This window comes from Antechinus flavipes, chromosome 4 (genome assembly GCF_016432865.1).
Source record: "Antechinus flavipes isolate AdamAnt ecotype Samford, QLD, Australia chromosome 4, AdamAnt_v2, whole genome shotgun sequence".
NCBI classification, from domain to species: domain Eukaryota; kingdom Metazoa; phylum Chordata; class Mammalia; order Dasyuromorphia; family Dasyuridae; genus Antechinus; species Antechinus flavipes.
This window is the reverse complement of record NC_067401.1, coordinates 69583909-69602395: the sequence shown is the minus strand read 5'-3', so window position 1 is coordinate 69602395 and position 18487 is coordinate 69583909. Positions and strand designations below refer to the sequence as shown.

Genomic DNA, 18487 nt, shown 5'->3' with positions numbered 1-18487 from the left:
CTGATTCAAGAAGGTTCTAAATACACTCCTGGGTTTAAATACTCTTAGGGAGTGAGGGTTCAAGATTTCAAAGAGGAAAATTTTTTCAAATGAATGGGGAAAATTACATATAGAAAAGAAATATCAGTCTACAAGTGCTAAGTGAATTTTACCAAGTATAAAGGAGAAATATGAAAGGGACAGTCCTATTGAAATACTTAAGAATACCCTTTGATCTAATGATAGCACTACTGGCTCCATGTTTCAGAAAGGTCAAAGACAGGAGAAATCAGTGGTATAAGAACTTTTTGTATAGCAAAGAACTGGGAACAATATGGGTGCCCATCAGTTGAGAACAGGAAAAATTGTTGCATAAGAATGGAATGATAAGATATTATTGCATCATAAGACATGACAGACACAAAGAAGAATAAGATATTTGGAAAGACTTAGGTGAACTAATAGGAAAGTCAGGTGGTATGGTGGATAGAGTGTTTGGCCTGGAATTAGGAAGACTTTGAATCCATATTCAACCTCAGACACCTACTAGCTGTGTGACCTTCAACTGTGGAGTAATAACAGAATCTACCTCATAAGGTTATTGTGAGGATGAAATGAGACACTTTTTGTCAAGCCTTTGACAAACTATAAAACACCATGTGTTGATGTGACTAGCTATGATAATGAAAAAAGGGAAGTAGGACCCCAAAAAACTCAATAACTCCAATTCTATAAAGGAAATTAAAACTTTGACCAATTAAATTACCAATTTTGACTTCAAAGGACTAAAAATGAAGTATATCTTCTTTTTCGAAATAAGCATTAGACTAGGGTTGGATGAAGGATAAAGTATAAGATGTAGTCAATGTTTGTTATGCTAAACTCTACATTTTTGTTGGGGGGGACACTGGAAAGTGTTGGAAATATTGAAAAGGAAGCATCAGTAAATTTTAAAAATAAATGTAAAGTAAAAAAAAAAGTTTTAAAACCTTCAAAATGATCAAATAAATGCCAAGGATAATAAATAAAAGCTGTTATAACTATGCTGAGGACAAGAAAATTAAGTAATGTTTTAATAGGCATAAAAATAAAACACTCTGTAGTCTATTCCATTATATCTATTATTTCATTTGATCTCAGCATAGATGTGTAGAGGAGGCAGATGGAGAAATATTGTAAATCGTTTGTCTAGATTATAACAAAGAGTGAAATAAGTAGAATGAAGAGAATATCAAATACAGTAACCCAATATTATTTTAAGAATGCCTTTGAGAAAATGTTATTTTTGTATGTTATAAGTAACAAATAAATTATAAAGAAACAGCCAAATAGGGACCCAATGTAGTGCCCAGCTAAACTATGAAGAAAGATATTATCTGTATCCAGAGAAAGAACTGATAAATTGAAGTGTGAATAGCATTTTATTCCCCATTCCACCACACACATATATATTTGTGTCAAATAGTAGGGTGGAGGAGTGGGTAGGGAAGAAAAAAAAGCAATTTACATGATAATTTTGTTATGTATTTGAAAGGATTAGCAAGTTGTACATAGGAGATTTTCAGTTTCATGTACAATCTTTTTTTTATGATACTAAATTATAGAAATGCTTGTTTTATTCCATAAATTAAAATAAAAACAAACAAATAAACAAAAAGAGTGTTATCTAGGTAGCTAGGTGGGACTGGAGTGTGAAAGAACTGAGTTCAAATCCTCAGATACTTTACTAGCTGTGTAGCCTTAGCCAAAAAAAAAAAAAACCTGTATGCCTCAATTTCTTCAACTGTAAAATGGAGAGAATATTAGAACCTAATCACCCAATGCTGTGAGGATCAAATGCAGCAACAACTGTAAAGTGCTAAACTCAATGGGTGGCATGTAATAAATACTATATAAATATTAGCTGTTAGTCATTTATTCATTTAATTACCATCTGGTTCAAGGCCAACTGAACAGGATATTTCCAGTGCAATGTTTCTAAAAAAAATTCATGAGTCTCCTGCTATTAAATACTTTTTATTAATAACTCAGATAAAGGTAGACATGACATGCTTGTCAAATTTACAGATAACAATTTGGAAGGAATAGGAAGGAATAGTTAGCACACTGGATAATAGAAGATACGAAAAGATCTTGAAAGAAACAGGAGTTAACCAACTTTAGCAGAAGAGGCCTATTTGTCCAATGAGCTAAATAAAGTTTTTGTGTTTTTAAATAAAGTTTTATTGTATATTAAAATGTAAAAACCTTTCTTAACTCAGTGTATAATACAAAAATGGGCACTGGGATGAAACTGACCCTCATTCTATAATTTGCTGATTCCATACTCTAGAATATTAAGTTGACTGAATAAGGTGAAATTCAATAAAGATAAATGTAAAGTCTTAAACATGTTTAAAAGCAACAACAAAAAAATAAAACAACCAACAAAGAAAAAATTGGGGCAGCCAGGTGACATAATTAGTAGACTGCCAATCCTGCAGTCAGGAGCACCTGAGTTCACGTTCAGCCTCAGGTACTTACAAGTTTCTTAACCTTAACAGGTTCCTTATCAGAAAAATGAGCTAAAGAAGAAAATGGCAAAGCACTTCAGTATTTTTGCCAAGAAAACTCCATAAAAAAGGGTTGTATATAACTAAAATGACTGGACAATAACAAAAACAAAAATCTGTTTTATAAGTATAAAAAGTATAAAAGCAGTTGTGAATAGATCTGGAAAGATTTGAGTATTTTAATGGACTTAAATTCAATATGAGTCTGCAGTGTTGTGTGGCACCCAAAAAGTTCATGAAATCCTGGAATATGGAAGAGAAGCATAACACAGTCACTGGGAAATGGCAGTCCCACTGTACTCTACGCTCATCAATTGTCACTTGTAATATTGTGCTTAGTTCATGATTTAAGAAGAACATGAATAAATATAAAAGAACTGGAAGATGTTTAGCATGGAGAAGCAATGGAAAAGTCAGACTTTTTTTTTTTGCCACAGAGGACTGAATGAAAATCAATAAATGAAAGATGTAAAGAAGCAATTTTAGATTCAGCAACAGGAAAAACTCCCTAAAAAGTAGAGTTATTCTAAAATAGGATGGGTTGACTTGAGAATTGCTGGGGTCCTCCTCATTGGAAGTCTTCAAATAAAGTAGGAGGACCACTTGCTGGGTGGGTATGTTATAGTAGGGCTTCCTTTCATATAGAGATTGTATTAGGGAGACATGGAGGTGGGTACCATTAAATTCTCAAATTTGGTGATTGTGTAAAACATCATTTTTACCATTTTGTATTTTAAGAAAATGACTCAGATAAAAGTAATCTTTGAAAATTTATGTGGCTAATGTCAGTTAAGACATGAATGAAAGATACTTCCAAACATTTTGAACACTTTTGTGCACAGTATAAGATTCTACACACTACTGGCATACCCTTCAATCCTCAAGGTCAAGCAATAGTAGAAAAAAGAAACAGAGACATTAAGACACTCCTCCAAAAACAAAAGAAAGGAGGAGCCACGGGTAACCCTAGAGAGCTTCTAAATTTAGTTCTCTATACCATTAATTTTTTAATCTTTGATAAAGATGCACTGGCTACAGCAGACAGGTTTTATAACCCACCAGAAGAGCAGTGTCCAGTGCGAGCAGCTCCACTATCTTTAGATAATCGCCAGGTGATGTGGAGAGACCCAGAAAGTGGTGAATGGAAGGGACCAGATAGACTAACTGCTTGGGGGAGAGGATTTGCTTGCATCTCTACAGGTGGAGAAGGAATCAGATGGGTGCCTACGAGCCGCATTCGCCTTGTCCATCGCAGAAAGATGGAGCAGACCCTTGAAACAAAGGAGAAGACCCAAGAAATATCGGTGGTTCTGTTGCTGATTGTGCTCATAAGAATTATTAGATTCCTGGCACATGAACTAATGGACAGTGGAATCCTATTGGACTGTTTCTAGGACTTATGGACATGTGTAAATTTTCAGATTGATTCTTGTTATTTGTTACATTACTACTAGCCTGTGTTATATTGCTATGTGCTCATGTAAATTATGTATAATGCTCCCATATTGATGGATTTATGTATACCATGTATATCTGTTACAAAGTTCTGGCCCATATTGATGGATTTATGTGTACCCCCTCAGAAACCCACTATGTTTTAAAACAAAAGAAAGGGGGAGATGTTGGAATCCTTACTAACTGCTAAGTAATTAGAGTTGATCTAATCTTACAAGAAGTTGTTTTGGCCAGAACCTGAAACAAGGTACTAAGTAGAACTAATCAAGACAAGGCTTGTGTTCCCACCTTTACTCAAAGTCCACACCTTAAAGCTCTTTGGGCCAGAGAGCTTCAAGGGAGGTATGAACTCATTGAACTCCAATGAGTAAAGGTGTGAACACAAGCCTTGTATTAATTAGTTCTACTTAGTACCTTGTTTCAGGTTCTGCCCAAAACATCTTCTTGTAAGATTAGATCAACTCTAATTAGTTAACAGTTAGTAAGGATTCCAACAAACTATTATGGATAGTTTGTGGATGAAATATAGCACTGGGAGAAATACAATTATTGGATTGTAGATCCATTTTTTTATGTAGGTATGTTTGTTAAGAAAACTTTCCTAATAATTAGAGCTATCCCAATCTGAGATCATAGACTCCAAAGTTCTCTTCAACGGACATCTGTAGGTGGAAATTAGATGACTATTTGGAGGTAATTTGTAGAGAGAATGCCTTCTCAGATATGGGTTGAATAAGATGGTTTCTCAGATTTTTTCCAAGTCTAAGATTCTTTATCTTGTGGCTATTAGCACTAGGGAATGGTGAAATTATTTCAATTTGATGCTTTGAAGGAAACTGTGGAGACCACAGACTATATCCTCCTTTATGATAAAACATGGTCACCTCTACATTTTGAGTTGATAGATTTAAATGTTTTAGTGCCAAGTTCCTTTACAGATTGACATTTCTGATGAATTAGCTAATCTCTGCTTTGGTGGTTCAGGAAACCTAGAAAGTCTTTTTATAATGAATAGCACTCTAAAATGTCGTACTGAAAAAAAAGTCAATTAAAAGGATTTAAGAATGTGAGAATTACTTACCTATAAGAATTTGTATGTTCAATATATGAAGATTCTAATTTCCCAAATACTAATGTAAACACAAGTCTATTTAAATTGATAACCATTTTGGAGAAAATGATTTTCAAGGATTTTATTCTTAGGAAAAAGGAAGAGGATCAATCAGCATGATAAAGCCATTAATCACAATCAACTTAAAATTGACATAGCTCATGTCATAACATAGATTTTGTAGATTTCATGTTCAATTAGGTAAATACAAGTATAAAATGGACCTGGTACTGATGATCACAAAGCCCATTACTGAAAATGTTTAATTTCATTTCTCTCTGTAATCAGAAGTGATTACAAGCTTTGTAACACTTTGGAAACAAAATCAATTAATTAACAAGTATCATCAGATACACTCAATTTTTCAAAAATATTTTTAAAAGTTCTATTTAATTTTTGACTAAAGTGCTTTCACGACTGATAGATGCAGGCATATGTTTTTAAATAGGCATTTTTCTCATTTGAATTATCAATTTGAGCTCATTGTTTGGATTTCTGTAAGATTGTATATATTTTATAGGAAATTTGCTGAATAGTATTGTATACTGTAGCTTTCTATTCTATCATTTTAAGCAAGTTTTGTATTAAAATGAGAATAGTATTAAATGAACTTTTTATACTTTAAATATTCAAGAATTCTTTATTCAAAAATTTCTTCTGGTGCTGTCAAACTAGTTTGCCTGAAGGCAAGGTGAGATCAAGTTAGACTCTCAAAGGTAGAATTAAATTTTATCATGGCATCCATCATAATATACAGTTTGCTTAATATGCAAATAAAAAGTATACAGATTCACAGAATAAAGATTTTTAGGCAGTGTATAAAATACAAGGCACCACTTTTATAGAAGAAATTTCTTTAAAATTTACATTTCCATCATTTTAATGAAAGCATGGAATAAACAAATTATAATGGACAAGATTCAACTTCTCATTTTTCAATTCAATTTTGCCTCCACAGTAGATTCTTTTAACAGAAGCTTTTTATTTAAAACTAAATTTTCTAAAAAAGGATAAAAGAAATAAAGAAATATATTAAGGAATCCATACCTCAGCCATTTTGGAAAGTTCAGCCCAGTCATTTTTGTTGTAAGTACACATGAGGCTAGCAATTAAAATCTATAAAAAAAGAACAAAAAAAGAAAATGAGTCCCATATAGTAATATATTTGTCAAGGAATATACTAATAAACATCCACAGATACACACATACACACACACATACATATATGCATATATATATATATACACAAAAGCCCCCCAATACACATATGTATCTGCTCACAAAATATAAATTGTTATGAAAAAAATTATCAATTTTATATAAATGTAAAATCATTAAAGCCCAAATGTTTTAAATTATGAAAAAAAATGCCAGCAAGATAGTCATAATGTTTCTTTTCCATACCAATTTAATATGCTATAATTAAAAGGAATATTTATACATAGGTATACTTAAACAAAAGTATATACTTATACATATACATGCATATATGGTATACATACTTATAGTATATATACTCATACATATAAATGTACATATATAGTATGTATACTTACACATATATGCATATGTATATGCTTAGTATGTATACATATGTATATACCTAGCGAGGGGTCCTCAAACTTTTTAAATAGGGGGCCAGTTCACTGTCCCTCAGACTGTTGGAGGGTGGGACTATAGTAAAAACAAAAACTTTGTTTTGTGGGCCTTTAAATAAAGAAACTTCATAGCCCTGGGTGAGGGGGATAAACGTCCTCAGCTGCTGCATCTGGCCCGCGGGCCGTAGTTTGAGGATCCCTGAGTCCTAGACCCATGAAGCTATTGATTGAGAAAACTCCAAGTTTGGTAATTTCCCCTACTGACAGACAGGCAACTCATCTGCCTTCTAGAGAGTTGTCTAGGTAATGAGAGGTTAAAGTTTCCTATATTGTCATATATTATCCTAAGAAAGAGGTAAGACTTGAATCCAGGTTTTCTTATTTCTAGACTGATCTACTTACTACATTATTCTGAAAACTTCTATTTTTTTTAGAGGAACTCTAGCAATTCTAGGACAGATCGTCATGGCATTTTCCCCCCAACTTCCTTTCTAGTCAAGTACATCTTTTCCCCTTCTCTGGACCTCTCATAACTGGAATTTTATATTTTTTTCTTCTTACTCATTGGGATCTAACTGCTTAAAGCTTCAGATTTCAGAAAGTAATCAGATGCAATTCTTTAAATAAAAAATTTCAAAAATATATCCCATAATTATTCAGTAAACCTCTTTGGGATTGAATCTTGACATCCACCTGAGAGGAGAAGCAATTATATGGTATAATCCACTTCTTGTAGATCGCCGATCCCTTTCTTTTCCAGCTGTGCTTTCACTCAATCCCAGATGTCCCCATGTTAATAGATTTACTTTCCTCCTTCAGAAAACCAGTTGCATCCTTGTCTCTCTACAGCTGTCCTGATGCTGCTCAGCCAGTATGAATATGTGAATGCATGTAAACCTACAAGTGTGTGTATATATATACATATACACACATGTGTAGGTAGCTTAGCATAGTGGACAGAGAGCTGGTGAGTTTTGGGTTCAAGTCTTTGTCTTCATGACTATTGTTATGTGGAACTAGGAAGTTATCCACTCTCAATATCCCTTAATGTACATTCAATATTCACTCTTAATATACACTAGGAAAGTTATATCTCTCAATATCCCCAGAGAACTCTTTAAGACAAATTAAAAACAAAAAAAACAAAAAACAAGTTCAAATCTGTATGGAGAAAGGAATTTCCTCACCAAGAGTTCTGACATCAGTGAAAACACAAATAAACATGAACATATGAATAAACATACATCAGAAATGTCACTAAAAGGTCACTGAAGTTCCTTCTAACTCCATATCCTGTGATTCCAAACATTTCAGCTTTACTCTTGATAAACACTTGTTATGTACAAGGCACAACAGAATTTCTGTCTATTTTTCTCTCTTTACTTTATAGGTTCCTACCATTAAGTGACTCCAGCTAATCAATATTATTGCTATCTTTCTTGAAATATAGGGAAAATGTGATTTGTTTAAGATAAGTTGTAAGAGACAGAGCTAGGTCTTGTGTGTATGTGTGTGTGTGTGTGTGTGTGTGTGTGTGTTTTAATCTAGGGGATCACATAAATATGGTTGCTGCCTGAGTGGAATCCATACAGTGCTTAGCACATACCAGGTACTTAATAAATGTTTATTGACTGGGCTGAACTTAACTTTAGAGTATTCAAATATCCATATGGAGTCCCACTCAGAAAGTAATGCAGACACTAAATTAACAGAATAACAGAAAATTGCATAATCATTAAATATATATGGAGAGCAATTTAATTTAATTTGGACCAATGAGGTGCAAAAACCCAGTCTCATAAAGAATTTTACTTTATGGTGAAAAAACCTTACAATAGCACAAATATGTATATATAACTTTAAAAAAATGTGAACATTGAATCATAGATGTTTGGAATTGGAAGGGAATTGGAAACTATCTAACCCAACCCCCTCAAAAGCTTATAATAGGAAATTCTGTATTTATGAGAAAGAAATCATATACTATAGGGAAATGCCAATGAGAATGTCATTTTACAAGTTAGTTTCCTCCTTCTTAAAATCATTGGGAAAATGAAAATATGAACCTTTGTTCACTGAAAAAAAGAAAAAAACGTACTTCCCTTGAAAATTAATTTAAAAAATTAAATAATTTTAAATTATCCAAATTATAAGTCAAATAGTATTATCCTTATAGAATATCTATTATATTAGTTACTCACATTAATCTATAATCTAATTACCCTGGACCAAATTAAGATGGCAAGGGAATGTGTTAAGTTGTCTTCTTAAATTCCCATGTACTTTAAGGAAACTAAGCTAGAAATAGACTCTGACAATAGCTTTTTATATTCTGTAGCCATACTGTGAACTGCATTGGAAATCCAGACAACAATTCAACTTCAAGACAAACTAAATTTTTTAGCAGGGAAAAGCTGCAAAGTGACAAAGGTGAACAACTGTAAGTTACAAGTAGCTGAGTTAGGTTTTGTCAGACAATTTAACAAAATCACTCCCAGCTCCATTGGGATTATGTGAAGAAGGATGAATAGCTTGGGATATGTGATGTTTCAAAGACTTGTTAATTAAGAAAACATGTTTATTAAATATTAATTAACTTTATGTTATTCAAATGTTAAATTAATTTTATGCCTGGAACATAAAGGGCACTGTCAACAATGTCACTTGAGCAAAGTCACTGCAATATCACTAAAATGTACACATTAAAAGTAATCATGATAGACTCTTTAAAGTTATATTAATTCATGGTGGTTCTTTTAAGGTCTTAAATGAAGACATTAGCATCAACTAAATCACATTTTTATATTCTTCAAAAAATGACCTTTTCTTTGGAGTCTATAAAACATTTTCTATAGCTCCAAAGTGCAAATGTGTACATTTAGTCTTATCCAATTGCTTTCTATGAAAGACAGGAGCTCTGTTCCTAAAGAAAAATGCTGGGGCTCAATATATAATGAGCTAATCATAAAAATGCAGAGAGATCAAGAGAGATAAACAATACTAAAGGTCAATAGAAATGAAGAAGAGTTGTTGAATTCATTGCCAGAAGGAATAAAGGCTTTAAAGAACAGAAGAAATGTCATGACTAACACACGCACCACATTTACTAGACTAACATTCCAAGTTCCAAGAGGACTATATTTCCAAGAATTGTAGGAAAGAAGATAGATAGTAGGATGGGGAAGTTACAGCTTCCAACACCTCTCCTTCGGAAGCCAAAATCTTCACCATGTAATTGGCTACAACCCAAGTTTTTCAAATTGCCTCCAACAAAATAATTTTGGAGACAAACTAGACATAAAATATGTTTGGTAATATCAAGGTAGCATGTTTTCCAAAAAAGGCTTACCACACAATTATATCTCTTTTTATCTTGTTCTATGAGAAAATGCAAAGTATGATGATGTTCAATAGGTGATTTTTTTTTTCAGGAATTGGTTTAATTTGATGGCTGGAAAAGCTATTTCTACCTCCAAGATTCTATTCTTGTCATGCATTCAAATTTTACTCCTACATAAAGGTTATTAAAGAAAAAAAATATATGTATGTTTACTCTTCTTCATGGTCAAAACATAGTTTGTGACCTTTGGAATACTAGTCTTGCCGTGTGTACATCCTGGACAAAGAGGCTATTCTATAGAAGATTGTTAGTATGGTAGATTTATGCAATAACAGGTCAGGAAAGGCAAGAATGGGAGCAAAGGTCTTGCAGATAGCAGAGATTGGTTGTCAAAAGGCTGAGTTTCGAATTGAGTAGGCACAGAGCTAAAAGGATAACTGGAAAAGAAGGAAAGAAGGGAAAGTTCCTATAGGACTTGGAAGGTAGTATTTGGAGTCCATTGAAACAGGAAATCAACCTGCCTAGCTCATATTAAGTAGCTAATATAAGGTAATCACCAAATAAACTAGACACTGATAGGTAGAAAAAAAGATAAAAACAATCGGGACAAGAGGAAGATTAAAACCTAAGATAAAAAAGTAAAAATTAAACAAAATAAAATAAAATGCCTCTCTCAAGGACTTCCCCTTTTACTAGGCTCTGTTTGTCTGAATTGTGATTCAGTATTCAATCTAGGTAGAACAAAAATCAAAGATTTTATAAGGTTCCTATTTTATAAATGGAGAAAATGTGGCTTAAGTAAAGACTGTATTTATTCAAAGTAAGCTATGAGAGACTTCTGGGGGTAGAATCAGTTTGGTGGTTGAAACCAAGAAGCTGTTTGAGCTCTTCCAGTTTCCCTCGAAAACCACATGAAACCAAGCCTCTGAAAAGAGTCTAATGGAATGGAATCATTCTCCAGCTCAAGATAGACCTGAAAAACTTCAAAAAAGGTCATTCTCACTGGGATGGAAAGGATATTCAGCCCAGTTCAGGGAGACTCTGGGAAATCTGATGAGAGGGTCTTAATCACAATAAATCAGTACCTAAGACCCTCAGTCTTGGCTCAGTACAGGAGCACATTAGTGGGGCAGCTTCTAATCCCAGGTCAGAAGGCAAACTCTGGGAAACCAGGCTGTTTTCTGAAAAAAAAGCAGGCAAAGCTATCCCTGCAATCACAAAGGGGTGCTGTACTCAAAGCCAAGACTCAGAGATGCATAAGAAACTTGGAATAGCACCCCTTTACTTCATGAGCAGAGCTGAACCATAAAAGTTTAAAAAAAAAAAAAGGAAATATCAAAAGAAAAGGAAAGAAAATGAGCAAGAAACAAAAAAGAACTTTGACCATAGAAAGCTACTATAGTGATAGGGCAGACCAAAACACAAACTCAGACAAGGACAAAATTACACAGAAGAAATCTCAAAAAGTTTCATGAATTGGTCTCAGGCCCAAAAAGGCATCTTGGAAGTGCTCATAAAAGACTTTAAAAGGCAAATAAGAGAGCTAGAATCAAAAATGAGAAAAGAAATAAGAGGTATGGATGAGAGAGTCAACAGCTTGGAAAAGGAAGGAAAAAAAAAAACTGAAGAAAACTCCTTAAAAAGTAGAATTAACCAAATGGAAAAAGAGATACAAAAGGAAAATCATGTTAAATACAAGAACAGAGCAAATGGAAGCTAATGACTTTGTGAGACAGCAAAAATCAGTCAAATGAACTAAAAAAAGTGGGGGGGGGGAATGGAAAAAAAAATGTAAAATCCCTTACTGGCAAAACAGCTGATCTGGAAATTAGATCCAGAAGAGACAATTTTAAATTTTTTGGCCTACCTGAAGGCCATGATCAAAACAAGAACCTAAAGAGCATTTTTCAGATCATTAATGAAAACTCTCCCAATATTCTAGAAACAATGGGAAAATTCTCACTGAAAGAATGCATCAATAATCTCTGAACTACAACCTCAAGGAAAAAATTCAGAAAATTGAATTCACAGAATGCCTCCTGAAAGAGACCCAAAAATTAAAACCCCAGGGAATATTGTGGCTAAATTTGAGAACTATCAAACCAAGGAAAAAATATTACAAGCTGCTATAAAGAAACAATTTAAATATGAGAAACCATAATAAGGATTACTCAGGATCTAGCAGCTTCCACTTTAAAGGATTGAAGGGCCTGGAATCTGATATTCTGAAAGGTGAAAGATCTTGGAATGCATCAAAGAATAAATTACCCTGCTAAACTGAGCATTTTCTTTCAGGGAAGAAGATGGACATTCAATGAAACTGATGAATTCCATGTATTTTTGATGAAAAGACCAAAGCTAAACAAAAAAATTGACTTCCAAATATAGAACTCAAGAGAATCACAAAAAGGTAAAAAGAAAAGAAAAACTCTCGAAAACTGTATTTCTGTTATGGGTATACATTGAGAATACATGTATAATTTGATTTTTCTGCTTTAATATAAAAAAGAAATTAGAGATAGAAAGGGGATTGTAAGAGAAAAAAGGGGGAAAGAATACTGCAAACTGCTAGACAAAAACAATTCAAATATTAAGCTCAAAAGGATCTGACCTCTACAATAAAGGTTCTGAGTGCATGGAATACTGTATTCTAAAATGCAAAGGACCTGGAGTTACAACGAAGAATTAACTAACTAGCAAGACTCAGTATCATCTTTCAGGGAGGAGATGGTGCTTCAATGAAGTAAAAAACTTTTAGTCATTTCTACTGAAAAAAAAATAACAGAACTAAACAGAAAATTTAATCTATAAACACAGGACTCAAGAGAAATATAGAAAAGTAAATAGGGGGAAAATGTATTTCATTTAAAGCTTAAACTGTTTACATTCCTAGATGGGAAAACAATAACTATAACTTTTGAGAACTGTATCTGTCCCTAGGGCAGATAGAGTGGGGCATCACAGGACTGAGGATGTGGTTGTGAATGGTCCCTGATGTGATGACATCAAAGAAAAAAGACATTAAGGGATAGAAAAAGGTCTATACTGGAAGAAGAGGGAAAGAGATATAATGAGAGAAATTAACTCACATGAAGAGGTGCAAAAGACCTGTTATAATCCAGGGAAATAAGGGAGGGGGATTGAGCATCGTCTGAAGCTTGGTCTCATCAGTTTGGGTTCTAAGAGGGAATAACAATTATTCAGTTGGGTATAGAAATCTATCTAGCCCTATAAAGAAGTAGGAGGAGAAAGAGGAAAAGAAAACAGAGGGGCTGGATAGAAGGGAGAGCAGAAACACTAGGAAGAAAGGTAAGATAAGGGGAGGGTTGATAAAAGATAAGGTAATGGTGGAATGGGTTAAAAAAACCAACACAGGACTGAGGATAGGGTGGAAAGAGACTACAAAAGTATATATAGGGAGAAAATAGGATAGAAGGAAATGCAAAGCTGATAATCATATTAATGGGAAAGGAAAGAATTCCATAAAATGAAAATAAATATTAGAATGGATTAAAAAACAGAATTCTACAATTATGTTGTTTACAAGAAACACATCTCACACAGAGAAATACATACAAAGTAAAGGTAAAATGCCGGAGTAGCTTCAGCTGAAGTTAAAAAAAAAAAACAAAAAACAAACAAACAAAAAAAAAAAACAGGTAGCAGTTCTGATCTCAGATAAAAAAAAGTAAAAACAGATCTTATGAAAAGAGATAATGAAGAAAAGTACATCTTGATAAAAGATATCATAAACAATAAAATAGTAATGACATTAAATATATGCACCAAGTGGTAGAGCATACAAATTCCTAGAGAATATATTAAATCAGAATATATTAATCAGTTACAGGAAGAAATAGATAGCAAAACAATATTAGTGGGGAACTTCAAACTTCCCCTCTCAAAATTAGACAAATCTAACTACAAAATAAACAACAAAGAAACTGGGGAGGTCACTAGAATACTAGAAAACCTGGATACAATAGACCTCTGGAGAAAACTGAATAGGAACAGAAAGAAACACACTTTTTAAAGGGAGTACATAATGCTTCCACAAAAACTGACCATGTATTGGGGCATAAAAATCTCACAATCAAATGCAGAAAGTCAGAAATAGTAAATGATTTCTTTTCATATCATAATGCAATAAAAATTAAATTCAATAAAGGGTCAGGAAAAGACAGACTAAAAACCAATTGGAAATTAAATAATTTATTTCTAAAAAATGAGTGGTTCAAACAACAAATGACAAAAACAATCCATAATTTCATCCAAGAGAATGATAATTATGAGATAACAAACAAACAACAGCCAAAGCAGTTCTTAGTAGAAACTTTATATCTCTAAATAGCTACATAAATGAAATAGAGAAAGAGGAGATCAATGAATTGGGCATGCAACTAAAAAATCTAGAAAAGGAATAAATTAAAAGCCCCCAAGTAAATATCAAATTAGAAATTTTGAACCTCAAAGAAGAGAGTAATAAAATTGAAACTAAAAAACTATTGAACTAATAAGTAAAATTCAGAGTAGGCTTTATGGAAAAAAAAAACAAAATAGTTAAATTTTAGTCAATTTGATTAGAAAAAAGAAAGAATAAAAACCAAATCACCAGTATCAAAAATGAAAAGGGTGGATTTACCACCAATGACAAAGAAATTAAAGCATTAAATAGGAGCTACTTTGCCTAAATGTATGGCAGCAAACCTGACAATGGATGAATATTTACAAAAATATAAATTGCCAAGATTAACAAAAGAGGAAATAAATTACTTAAATAGTTCCATTTTAGAAAAATGAAACTGAATAAACCATCAATGAACTCTCTAAGGGAAAATCTCCAGGGCCAGATGAATTCACAAGTGAATTCTACCAAACATTTAAAGAACAATTAATTCCAATACTACATAAACTATTTGGAAAAATAGATAAAAAAAAGGAGTACTGCCAAATTCCTACTATGACACAAATATGGTATTGATACCTAAACCAGGAAGAGCCAAAACTGAGAAAGAAAATTATAGACCAATCTCCTTAATGAATATTGATACAAAAGTTTTAAATAAAATATTGGCAAATAGATTACAGCAACTTATCAACAGCATGACATAGTATGATCTAATGGGTTTTATACCAGGAAGGCAGAGCTGGTTCAATATCAGGTAAACTATTATCATAATTGACATATTAATAACAAAACCTTTCTTAGATTTTACAAGGTCCTTTTTTATAAATGGAAAAACTGAGGCCCAAATGAAGAATGCATTTATTCAAGGTAAGTTATGGAGCAGACCTAAGTCTTTCTTAGAGCCATTAAGTGGTACAGTGGATAGAGCAGCTGGCCTCGAGTCAGGAATTCAAATCTGTCCTCAAATACTTACTCTCCTTGGGATCTTGGACAAGTCATTTTATCTATTTATTTCAGTTTGTCTTTGAAATAAACCTGAGAAGGAAATGGCAAAATCACTCCAGCATCTTTGCCAAAAAAATTCCCAGTGAGATCAGAAAGAGTCAGATAGAATTGAAAAATGAGAACAATAAAAGTAGGTTTCACATATAGTCACCTGATATGAGGTCTGGGGTTGTTTGCATTTTACCATAATGCATTTCCATATGATTGGAATTATAAAATATATGGGCAAATTTTGTTTTCTATTTAATATCTGCAGGTTTCTTTTTCATTTGAGAAGTTCTAAATTTGTCATCCTTTCCAATTTGGCTCAAGCTGTACCACTGTACAGCTTATTGATACTTTAATAGTGTATATAAAAGAGCTAACTTAAGATGCACTTAGATATGCCTGTTTCATTAGGAAGTTTTAGCACCCAGAGGCAAAGGGAAAGTGTTTATTTAATGAATTACCTCTTCAAATTAATAAAACAAGTAATTAATACTATGTTAATGGGTAACTTAGGAGTTAAAAACAAAAGAAAAATAATGAAAACACTCCAGTTAATTACCATGGAGCAATATGCTGGATTAAATATTTAGGGCAATTTCTCCAGAACTATCCATACCACACAGGGGGGCTGTGAAATTATTGAGTTATTTTCTGTAAAGGGTTTTAAATTCTCAGAAGAAAATTTGATATAAATACAGAGTGTTATTGTTAATTTTATAAGAATTTAGTTATTTTGCTCTCATTAACTATGATTATATATCTAATACACATTCAATCATGTACTCCCCCTGAGTCAGTTAGCCAATTTTAGAATTTCCCTATCTCATTTCATCACTAGCACATATTTATGTAGATCTTTAAGGTTTACAAAGTACCTTTTTTTTTTCCACAAAATTGTTTTGTGGTAATGAAATAAAGACTGAGATTGTTATGACTTGCCTAGGGTCATATTACATCAAATAAATAAATACATCAAATAGTGACCATGTGCAAGGTTTTGTGCTAAGAGGTGGGGATTCAAAAAAGATAAATTTCTGCCTTCTGATAGTTCACAATTTAAGGGGAGGGAAAGAGAGGGAGATAAAAAGTATATAACTATTAACATCTCAGACATATAAAGAGTAAGTGGAAGGCAATGTAGAAAGAGAAAGTATTAGCTCTGGAGAGTGGGGGATTCACTCTGCTCGATTAAAACCATTAATACCATTAACAAATGAACTGACTAAATTTCACAATAAGAAAACTGCTTCAGACAATACTTTCAGTTATAAATGTGTACCTGTAATGAAGGCTAAAGGTCTTATTTTAATAAATTATCATCTTACATAAGAGGCATACAAACAAAATGAGAATTTACAAATTTAGTTATGCTATTGTGACTACATTGGTTGATCCTTAATCATAACACATACATTAAGCTCAATTTTTTAATCTCTATTTTCTTTCTCCTTGATTTATATTATATGCCATACTCTTCTCCCTATAACAAGGATCCAATGACTTCTATAACATTATACCATCTCTGTCATGTCTCCTGCCTCCTTTTCTGTTTTCCAAAATAATTTTTCCTTGTCTAATAAGCTAACTATGAAGATTTTCTGAAGTTCAGACTTTAATTTTATATATTTTTTCCTTCCCTGGACAGTTCTCTCTGAAAATTTCAGTTATCATCAATATGCTGAAAATCTAATGCTTCTGACCTCATATTGACTGGAGTCCTATATCTCTCCAATGGTTTATGAAACATTTTCATGAGATAGTCTTCCCACCATATCAGACTAACAGTTGTTCAAACAGACAAAATAGCAATAAGAGCAAAATTTATTCACTTTACAAGATGTTCAAATGTCTATTCATTGATATCTAGTTAACTGAGACACCAGCCAAATTTTGTTTGTTTTCCTATTAGCTTGATCTTCAATGTTACTCAGACCTCAACCTTTAGCAATACTTCTTTTTTTCCAAATAATGTTCTTTTGGACATCCATTTTGACATTTCTTTTCCCAACGATCTCCTTAGGAGAAAACTTCATTCCCTAAATTCTTTCAGACACCATACATATAGGTTTGTCTTTTAAAATTCCTATAATATACATATAAATTCTATTCTATTTTCACTGTAAGTAATATAGATCAAGCCATCAACACAATCCATCAATGAATCAATAAGTGCTTTTTAAAGAACCAATGTTATTGGGCATCTAGATGGCACAGTGGATAGAGCACCAGCCCTGAAGTCAGGAGGACCCGAGTTCAAATCTGACCTCAGACACTTAATACCTCCTAGCTGTGTGACCTTGGGCAAGTCACTTAACCCCAAATGTCTCAGCAAAAAAAAAAAAAAAAATGGTATTGCCAAAACTTTGTTGTATGTTAGAGATATAAAGAGGGGAAAACAAAACAAAACAAAAACAAACAAACAAACTAGTGTTTGCCCTCAGAGGGTTTACAACTTAAAAAGAGAGATAACATGAACATATACAGATGTGTGTGTGTATACACATATAATGCATAAAAAGGGGATTCAAAGTTCTTTTTGAGAATGGAGATACTAACGTCTGGGGAAACAAAGGAAGGCCTCATGTAAAAAGTAGTATTTGATCTAAGTCTTAAAATAAATCACGGATTCTAAAAGGCAGATATGAGAGGAAGAAGTTTCCTAGCAAAGAGGAAAGCATTTCAATATTTGTAGAGAGGATTCTAGGCACGGAGACAGACAGCCAATGCAAAACTGTGAACATGGGAGATGGAGCATCATATATGAGAAAGAGCAAGAAGGTTACGGCATAGAGAAGAATACTGTTCAAGAAAGTTGGAAAGGTAAGAAGGGGCTATTTTGTGGAAAGTTTTAAGAAAACTAAGGAGTTTTCTCTAATCCTAAAGGAAAGAGGGAGCCAATGCTGTTTTTTGAGTATGAGTGAGATAAGATCAAACTTATGCTTCAGGAAAATCATTTTGACAGTTGTGTTTAGAATTGAAGAGAAGATGGACATCAGGCATAAAAACTCATTAGGGGATAATTACAATAATTTAGTTGAAAGTGAACAAGGG

General features: G+C 32.9%; 1 protein-coding gene across 2 annotated transcripts in view; it reads right to left on the bottom strand.

The window, feature by feature from the left end:
• Positions 1-18487, bottom strand: part of DPYD (dihydropyrimidine dehydrogenase) — a 1007953-nt gene that overhangs the window by 339039 nt on the left and 650427 nt on the right. For both annotated transcript variants that reach the window (XM_051993281.1, XM_051993280.1), the window contains exon 15: positions 6145-6213. In XM_051993281.1, coding sequence (XP_051849241.1) covers positions 6145-6213 — 69 coding nt within the window. The remainder of the gene's footprint in view (positions 1-6144; positions 6214-18487) is intronic.